The sequence below is a fragment of the Plectropomus leopardus genome, chromosome 3 (genome assembly GCF_008729295.1).
Source record: "Plectropomus leopardus isolate mb chromosome 3, YSFRI_Pleo_2.0, whole genome shotgun sequence".
NCBI classification, from domain to species: Eukaryota; Metazoa; Chordata; class Actinopteri; order Perciformes; family Serranidae; genus Plectropomus; species Plectropomus leopardus.
In genome coordinates, this window is record NC_056465.1 from 26,238,298 (window position 1) to 26,247,852 (window position 9,555).

A 9,555-nucleotide genomic window follows, 5' to 3' on the forward strand; every position below is an offset into this window, starting at 1 on the left:
GTAGTTAAATAAATGTTTGACAGAAATGTCCATCAGTGTCAGATTTTTTTCTCTAAAATGTACTGGAGCAGAAGCACTGTGCATATGCTACTCTACTGCATGTATCAGAGTGGGGAGGGGGCTGGAGTGCAACTTTGTTTTTTTTGTTTGTTTGTTTTTTTTATCTTTTTTAACTCTGATTTGCGAGATTAAAAACAAAACAAAACAAAACAAAACAAGAGACATGACTTTCAAATCCACCAGCGGATCTTGGGGTTCTCAGGATATTACAATATTTACAAAACATCTGAAGCCGAAAGGCCAAATGTTTTGCACCACCGCTCTCCTCTCATAAATAAGCAACAGTCCCTAAGTGCATCAAGAGTGTACCAAACTTTTGTAAATGTGCGCGCTTACTTTCCACCACTGCTGAACTGCAGCTTTGACAACACCACAGAGTATTTTGGAGCCAAGCATGCGGTTGTTTCCTGTTGTGTCACTGGCTTGTATTACCACCAGGTGGAGGTAACAGGAACTGGAGCCAGTTAAGACACATTGCTGGAGGTTTGCTGCCCTCCGCAGGCTGCTTCCCGGTAAATGTGCTTCTTTTCTTTCGGAGATAAAGAAGGAACATCTCGGTGTAGTGAAGAAAAACCACAGTACACCACAAAGTACCGCACAAGCTCGCATTATAACACCGCACAAACCATTGTCCTTAGCTTCAGTGTGGTGTTTCTTATTTATAAAGACACTGTAATCTCCAGGATGCACTTTTAATCTACCTAAATGCCAAATAGCGGTTGGCTCAAGCGCACGGGGCGACACTTCATCTTTCCGGAGGAAATGCAGATTAATCGCCACATTGTTTGCGTTTTAATAGCATGTAAGATATCTCCTGCAACCCTAACACGCTTATTATGCATTATGAATGCTTTTGTAGTATTTTTAGTGTTGTGAATGTGTGAATAATGGCAGACGGACCGGCATGGCACGTCAGACAGAAGAACACAGGGAGAGTGACAAGGACGGGGAGAGGGAGAAAGAAAGGGGAGGGGAACTGACATTAAAGCAACACAACAAGGAAACTACACTGCAGAGCCACAGACGCCTTCATTTTATGTTTTTGAATAATAGCCGGAGCTAGTGTGGCGAAGTGTATCTGTGAAATCTGCCCGGAGCTCAGCCCCCGCACAGCCTCAAGCGCCCGGAAAAGGAGCCGCTTTGGACCGAGTTGGATTTAAAGGCGCTTCTCCGACGCTTTCAGAGATATGGGTGAGAATAATGAAAGAGGGCTTTAATTGTAATTCTGAGGGAAATTAACAGAGAGGGGGGGAACAGGCCTCTTCTTGCGGAGACAGCCATGCCCTAATGGGAGGTGGAAACAAAAGGCCAACCGCATAGCTTAGCCGTAATTAATGAAATGCCAATTTAGATTATCTTTTGCCTATTTTGGCCCCTTGAGATCCCTGTCACCATGATAGGGCTGCTATCATTTTAGCATGCTGCAGTTATGAATGGCTGCCATTACAGTGGAGCTTCCATTATAAAGTAATTATAATTACAATAATGGACATTTACATTGGCTTTGTTCCTGATGTAACTTTGCTACACAGATGTTTAACTGTTACCCAGGTGCTTTGGCTAATTGTGAAGCATCTGAGTGATTTCATTCACAAGAATAAGAATATGCACGTGCCAAGATTATGGTTTTTAACATTAATAAGACACCCACATGTCACCTGGGTACATTTGGATCCATCCTTGTGTGTTTTGTGTCCTCAGGCTCAGAGCCACCCAGCTCTCCACAGGTGGTGGAGGATGGAGGAGAGGAGGATGAGGAGGAGCTGAGTGGAGGAGAGGAGGCAGATCTCCGGTCCAGCTCTGGCCGGGGGTCCCTGCTGACCCGGAGAGGCATCACCCTGAGGGTGCTGCTCAAGGACGGCCTGGTGGAGCCAGGGGATGGCGTGCTGGCTATACACTACCTGGTAATAACACACATCACAGCTGGTTACAGTAAGAATGTTGTTATTCATCATTTATGCATGAATTGTGTCATGTAAAGTTGCACTTAAAGGGATAGTTCAGATTTTCTGAGATTTTCTACATGAAGTAGATGACAGTCGGCATGCTCCCAGTTTGGAGGAAAAGCAGACCATCAAGGATGATAAGTACTGTTCTGTGGTGGATGGGGGTCAGCACAAAACATATTCTAGCCCCTAGAAGAAAGTCAAACTTTAAAAAAAAAAAACAGCATAATTCTTCTCGATACTTAGAGTATTCTTCAAAACAAACACATCTTAATTTCATTTTTTAAACTATGTTTAAAAATGACTAATAAATCTATATTTTATGAATAATTGTATTAATGTATGAATCATCTATGGTCATGTTTGGTATATTCGAAGGCCTCAGAGTCCTTAACTGTCTGCATACGGGTATGTGAGGAGGCTCCACGGTGTCTGAAGGTTCAGATACTGCAAGATCAAGTCCTTGTAGATGTTTAGACCCCAATGTTAGACACAGCTGTATGATGTGTGAATTACACTTTATAAGGGTGAATCACTGCTCTGTTTCTTTAAGTTTTTGGTGGGTCTTTGTCCATGTTTTTGCTGTATCAAGAGCTTCTCAGATACAATTTATGTTGTCATTAAACCTATATATTAATATAAGGTCAACTGTGTAATGTTAAATCAGTGTTTTTCTTAATGGAGTCTGGCATTGAAGAATGCGATGTAACGGCTTAGTTTTCCAGTTAGAAATTGCAGTTTTACATTAAGGTAAATCAGTGAAAATACTCTGAAATTAGCATACATTTACACTGATATAGATTTTTTTAGGCGTAAATTTTGTTGCTAATCCCTCCGCAGCAGTAATATTGCTAGACTTCCATGTCAGACTCCAGCCTGCTTCTCCATAACTGGGGGCAGCTGGCATCTGTGGTATGTAATACACTAACTATGGGAAAGTACCTCATACAACCCCACTTCAAAAAATCTGACCTATCCCTTAAATGTCAAGCTAACACAGCATGATAACGCACATGGCTTTATAGGAGCAGACCTGCATATGTGTCTTGTTTCTTGGTTTAAAATGTCTCTCGTCTCTGTTTCCCCTCAGGGTAAGAACTTTGTGGGAGACCTGTTGAATGATGGGAAAATCAGGTGGGTGGAGACGGGCCAGATTTTCAACTCACCCAGTGCCTGGGCAACACACTGTAAACGTCTGGTCAACCCTGCAAAGAAGTCTGGTTGTGGCTGGGCGTCTGTACGCTACCGGGGACAGAAGCTGGTCCAGTACAAAACCACCTGGCTGCACAAGTACCAACCCAGCGCTGACATGGTGAGAGGAAAACATCTGAAACTTTTTATTTATTATCAATACATAGCCTCAAATATCTGAGGTAACATGCTACTCTAAGCCAAGGACTTAAACAAAGAAAAGGCAGAAAAATCACTTCAAAACTGCTTATTTTTACATGGCTTTATACCAAGAAAAAGTTGTTGATTCCACTTTTAGGAAGGCGTATTAAAGCCCAGATAAGATTAAGCCTTTAAATGTTTAAGTAGTACAGGACAGCCTATACCACGGCACTGAGGGTTTTTCCCAGAGCTTGCGATCAGCTCATAGATCTTTACAGAGACTGAACTATTGTTTTGGTCGTTGATGACACTTCACACACAGAGAGAAGAAGAACAAAAAACAAGATGAGAAACAAAATAAGGGCTGATTGTGAAAGAGGGATGATGAAATTGGTAAGAGGCAAAAGAACAGTAATGTTCATTTAAAAAAAAAAAACAAAAAAAAAAAAACTCCTCGTAGCAGGTCGTGGCCTCAGTGTGGACATGAGCTGTGAGCAGATTTTCTTCTCAGACTCTTTCATTTGAATGACTTTTAGGGACCTGAGGAGGTGAAAGTATCCAGTGCTTGACAAGAAAAAAAAAGCAAAAATGTATTTTGTTTTTTTAAAAAAAAAAAGAAGTAATTTTTTTTGGTCCATAATTAATTCCTAGAAACATAGTTTTCTTAAAACAAGTGAAAAAATTCTGCAGGTACCAAGAAATAACTGTTTCCAATTGTAATTATCTAGAAATAAATATAATATAAATAAAATGATAATAAGAACAATAGTTATAATAATATAATGCTATTAATTATAATAATGATAGTGATGATAATAACATTTCAAATCAAAGTTTCAGAGTGCTTCAGAATAAAAACAATAATAAATCTAAAAAAAAGGAGACAAAAACAGTCTAAAATTGTATAAAAAGTAACAATAAATACCATCAGTTAAGAAGCAATAACAATAAAGACAACAACAGAGAAACAATAAAGAAGAGGTTGCTGCTCTGGAATAAATAATAAAGACAAATGTGACTTGACTTTAGAAAATCCTTGATTTATATTTGATTTACACACTGGAGAGATGAAATATTCTGGAAATATTCTCACTTCACAGGCAGGTTTTTTTCACTTGTTTTAAGACTTGAAGATTTCAGGGACTCAAGTTACAAGTAAAAACGCTGCTTAATGTGTTATACTCTTATACTGACTATATCACTGCATCTACACTATCCTATGTCATATATTGCGTTTTTTTTTCGTGTTCAATTTCGTGTGATGCCAGAGCCTGGTGAGTGAGGAGGATGATGACGAGGATGAGGAGGAAGGGAAGACTGCTGTGCAGGCAGATGAGAAGAACAAAAACAATAAACCTGGAGTAAATGGTATAATAATCTCCTTTCCAACAAGTGTCATGATTTTTTTTAGTTTCAACCATCTGGAAAAGGAATGTACGTTTTATCTGTTACAGAGGTAATTGTTTCACGGAGGACCGACAGAGAGAGGATTCCTGTCAGATACTGCACCTTGGGCACCAGGGATGCTGCCAGGTACTGACTTTTATTTTGGAAGATCAGTGTCGTTTTATGTGACCTGTGGAGTGAATGAGAGTGTGATAGAGACTTACTTGTGTCCTCAGAGATCCACACACACTCGTGGAGCTGTCGGCCTTCTCAGCCATCAACAGATTCCAGCCTTTCAATGTAGCCGTGTCCAGTAACGTACTGCTGCTAATGGTGGGTAACAATCATACCTAAAACAGAAAAATTGAAACTGATAAAAAGTTAATAGACTACTCATTTTTTCATTATCAGGACTTCCACTGTCACCTAACCACCAGTGAGGTGGTGGGATACCTCGGAGGACGATGGGATACAAATACACAACGTGAGTGAGATGAGAAACAACTTCAAGAAATATAAACAAGCAGAAGATGAAGTCATCTTTAACTCCAGCATCTTTCTCTTTCTGTGGTCGATGTATTTCAGTGCTGACAGTTTTGAGGGCTTTCCCCTGTCGAACCAGACTGGCAGACAGAGAATCTGCCTCCGCTGTTGAGGAGGAGGTAACACATGGACAGTGAATCAGTAGTCTGCTCCAACAGCATGTATGCCTTCAGAAAACATGAAGGTGAATGACACCCATTTTAAAAATTCACAAGTTCTTCCTGTGCCGCAGGACAGCTCAGCAGACAGCACTTGTCAGCATGTGTCTGTCTTTTTACAAAAGCCAGAAACCAAAGAACCAGATCTTAAATTTCCATCACTGAAACAGTGACTGCAGTACTGAGTGTGTTAACCTCCAAAAATGTTTGTACTCTTGCTCTTAAATTAGGTTTAAATACCTGTTTGTTTTTGTTAACAATGTTTGAATATGAATTTAAGCAACATCAGAATTTCAGATTTTCTCTTTAAATTCAATTCCAGCTTTACAAAACGGTTTTAAGATCACAGAGCTGTCCTGGGATGAAGACCTTATTGTGAAATCTCTAAATAGTGTCCTTCAGTTGAGGTTCTGTGCAATAATATGAGCATATTTATAGCACCACACAATTTCTTTGAATTGTAGGCACTGATAGTATTTCAGTTTATAGAATATGAAAATCCAAAACTATTATTGCCAAAACAGAGCTCCGCTGCATACACTACAACTAGGGGCTTTGGAATTATTATTGTCTCTGCAAAGTCCATAATAAATTACTGTCACTCAAATTAGTAATTTTGTTAAAAAATATTTTGGTCATATTTGCTGAAACTGTCACTATCTCCTGACAGTAGTACGTGAGACAGATGATCTATGGGGGAAAAATCATATCCCTCTGCTTCTGTCTGGGGCTTGTAATGGCATTTTTCTAGAATCCATAGCAGCTGAACAAAAACAACAAACCAGAGCTGAACAGTATTTTCAACATAGTAGCCAGAGCCCAAACTTTCTTATTTTACCTCTAAACAGTACACTAAAATATGTTTCTGAAAACTTTTGAGGCGGGACATTGCACTACAGTAACAGCATCTTGATTCATATTTAAAAGTTTGACTGCAGTTAACAGGCCACGATTGACTTGACTGCATGAGACTCCTCCGCTCTGATTGGTTGTTTGTGGGTGCATAGATTCCTGTAAATATCATTAGAGGAAGTATGGGGAGGCAGAGGGATGTTATTATTTTTCACAAATTGTCTGTCTTGTGTATTAGCGTCAGGATATACTGACAGTTTCAGCAAATATGTCAAAATCTTATTTGTATAAAAGTTAGCGACTAGCTTTAAAGCAGAGTCATGCTTTTCTCTAATCAGCGTCTGTCGTGTTGACTCTGCTCCAGATCTGTCAGAACCTGTTCATGCGCGGGCTGTCGTTGGTGGGCTGGTACCACAGCCACCCGCGAGGTCCGGCTCTGCCGTCGCTGCAGGACATCGACTCCCAGATGGACCATCAGCTCAGGCTGCAGGGTTCAAATAACGGCTTCCAGCCCTGTCTGGGCATCATCTGTGGTACGGGCCCAACTTTATACACAGTGTGGGACTGTATTGATGAGATCTATTAGGAAGATTCTCTGTGAATAACTCATCCTCAGGGAGCTGTGAAAGCAGATAGCAGACATTTTATTGATCTTATGCAAGTACATTAAATACTTGCGCTGAAATAATGCTATAAACGTTACAAAGCAAGAGATAAACAGGATCTATCTACATTTTATGCATAGTAACTGCAACCAGTGAATGTCTGAAATAATGGACAAGTTGCACTGACAATTTAAAAAAAGAATGGATTAAGGTGAAAGTGAGGTGTCTACAGACATTAGCATCTGACAAATATTGCACTTAAATGAGACCTGAATGAGGGTTAAAGTGTACTTAGAGTGTCTTACAGCAGTTGAATTATAGTGATGTAAAAGTTATTAAATGTTTCACAGGAGGACACTTATGTTCTGTTACCAACTTTTAGTATTTACCATGACATGTGAAGGCCTCATGATTATTACCATGAACTATAATTGTCTAATGCAAACTTTCTAATCATAAGGCCACTAAACTTTCAACTTTTTTACTTTTTCAGGACCGTATTATCACGGTAATCAAGGCGTGGCATCCACAATTACCCCTTTCTGGGTTGTTCCACCACCTGAGGTGAGGACACAACCATAACTTAACTATCTTTTTTTTTAACGTTTTCTTATTTTAATCTTTTTTAATACTGTGAATTTAAACATTTGTGCTCATTTTTCTGCTAAACATGTGCATCATCTGCCTCTTTGCAGCAACGGCCTAATGACCACGGTATCCCAGTTGCTGTAGAGGTCACTTACGTACAGGACAACTTCCTCACCAGTGATGTTCTTAATGAGATGGTAGCTGCAGCCTCAGTCTTGCAAAAATCCTGCAGAGAAATCAAAATACGTGAGATGCACTTTTATAAATACTGTAAATCATTCTATTCATTTCAGTGATTCATCATTTCATCCACAGATGCTGCTGGTTGATTACTACAGGTCAGCTCCCGACCTCGTCCAGTTCAGCCAGTATTGGTGTCCTGATACGACCATGATGGACAAGATCAAGGTAGGACGAGGTCCTAAAATCCAAAAATTGATTTTAGCTAGACAGACATTAGGTGATGATCCTGGCACTCTTTCAGGACTTTATACACGCTCCTGCAGAGCGACCTAACTGGTACAACCTTCTCTCCTCTTTCTCAGGGCTCTCTGAGCTGCCACGCTCCCAAAGATCAGGCCTACTCTCAGATCCTGGAGCACGTCTACAGTCAGCTGGGCAACATACACTGAGTGGATTTGCTGTGCACATGAGCTGCCCTCCATCTCAAGTCGTTCCACTTCGAAAAAACAAACATTTGTGCAGAGCTGCAGGACCGGAGTGACGGATGTATAATGTAAAAACCTGCTTGAAAAACATATAGATGCCTTGAATTCTCTCTCGTGCTTGACTGATACTTCTTTTTGATACAGCATTATTGTGAGTTAAAGGGAAATGTACGATTGAAACGCAAAAGCAAACAGCAGCAGATCAGAAAACACAACATTTTAAGCAAGGACACTAAACAGAAGCATTGGGGGACAAGAAATCAGCCTGCCTGACTGGCCTCTTACCTTTTCCACATGGACCTATGTGCCTATCTGCGCCAGTATCCTGCAGATATTGCCAGATATGTACAATGTAAACATTTAAGGTGTTGTAATTGCCTTTATAGACTAAACCAATAGAGCAGTGGTTGGGAAAAAAATGAAAACAGGTAGTGCAAAATATACATTAGCAAAGTATGCAAATGTGTCCTGGTTTGACCTAAACTGTATCTGCAACATGTTTTCTGAATGTTTGTTCCTCAAGTTAAATTGGACAGTTGCAATGTGGTGCAAGTAATTCCAATGTGCCAACAAGCAAATTGTTTTTTTAATGAACCTGTGTGTGTTGTGAATGTGCCCCTCTACTGTCTCCCTGTCAGGTTATCTGAGACACGAGTCCTGTTGGTTAGGACCGATATTTGCTTCCTCTTTACCTGTACTGTATTTATTACTAACTGTGGATTGTGTGATGTTTATGTATGAAGACAGAGCAATGCCTTAAGCCTGCTGATGATCCACAAAGCATTAAAATATACACACTGGAACTATTTAAACATGGATGTTAGTTCTGTGTTGACTTTTTTTTTTCAAACAACACTGAAAGTCTGCTGCACAGCAACTTTATAAGGCACAACAGTGATTTTTAGACAGTTCATCCCAACATTAAAAACATATATTTTGCTCTTTTAGTGCCATTTATCAGTCTAGATTGTTTTTATGTGAGTTGCAGAGTGCTGGAGATATTGGCCGTAGAGATTTCTGCCTTGTCTCATAGTCTAATATAATAGGACTAGATGTTATTTGGTTTGTGGTGCTCAAGGTGATAAAAAATACATTTGAAAATCAGCAATGTCTCTTTCCAGAAATAATGAGTCAGTTATGTAAGATAAACCTCAGACCTTGTTGTGAGCTGTTGCATGTAGGAACTATTTTCTTTCTATCAAACTACAACCGCATCACTGCACAGTAGTTAGCGTGCATCTTCTCCTAGCTGACCTTGCACCACTGAGCTAGTCACAGCTCAGCAAAGGAGGATGCCATTAATGTTTACATATCACGCTGTCACAAGCTCAGGCCTCTCATCCATGAGTGGATACATAAGCTCTTCCTTATTTTTGATTTTGGGGTGAACTGTCCGTTTCAGTTAAGTACTAACATC

At 39.9% G+C, this 9,555-nt stretch overlaps 1 protein-coding gene and 1 long non-coding RNA gene across 2 annotated transcripts; one reads left to right on the forward strand and one right to left on the reverse strand.

The window, feature by feature from the left end:
* Positions 1-1,051: 1,051 nt before the first annotated feature.
* On the forward strand, positions 1,052-8,950 carry mpnd (MPN domain containing). The gene is made up of 13 exons (XM_042481784.1): positions 1,052-1,251; positions 1,762-1,964; positions 3,097-3,318; positions 4,607-4,706; positions 4,793-4,871; positions 4,961-5,057; positions 5,136-5,208; positions 5,310-5,386; positions 6,642-6,810; positions 7,376-7,446; positions 7,578-7,667; positions 7,786-7,878; positions 8,016-8,950. Exons 1-13 carry the CDS (start codon positions 1,248-1,250, stop codon positions 8,100-8,102), a joined length of 1,365 nt encoding a protein of 454 aa, XP_042337718.1. The 5' UTR covers positions 1,052-1,247; the 3' UTR covers positions 8,103-8,950.
* Positions 1,880-5,013, reverse strand: LOC121938574. Its single transcript, XR_006105307.1, has 3 exons — positions 4,949-5,013; positions 3,040-3,117; positions 1,880-1,961 (listed from the first exon to the last, which is right to left on the reverse strand). It is a non-coding gene; the product is annotated as an uncharacterized LOC121938574 (long non-coding RNA).
* Positions 8,951-9,555: the final 605 nt, after the last annotated feature.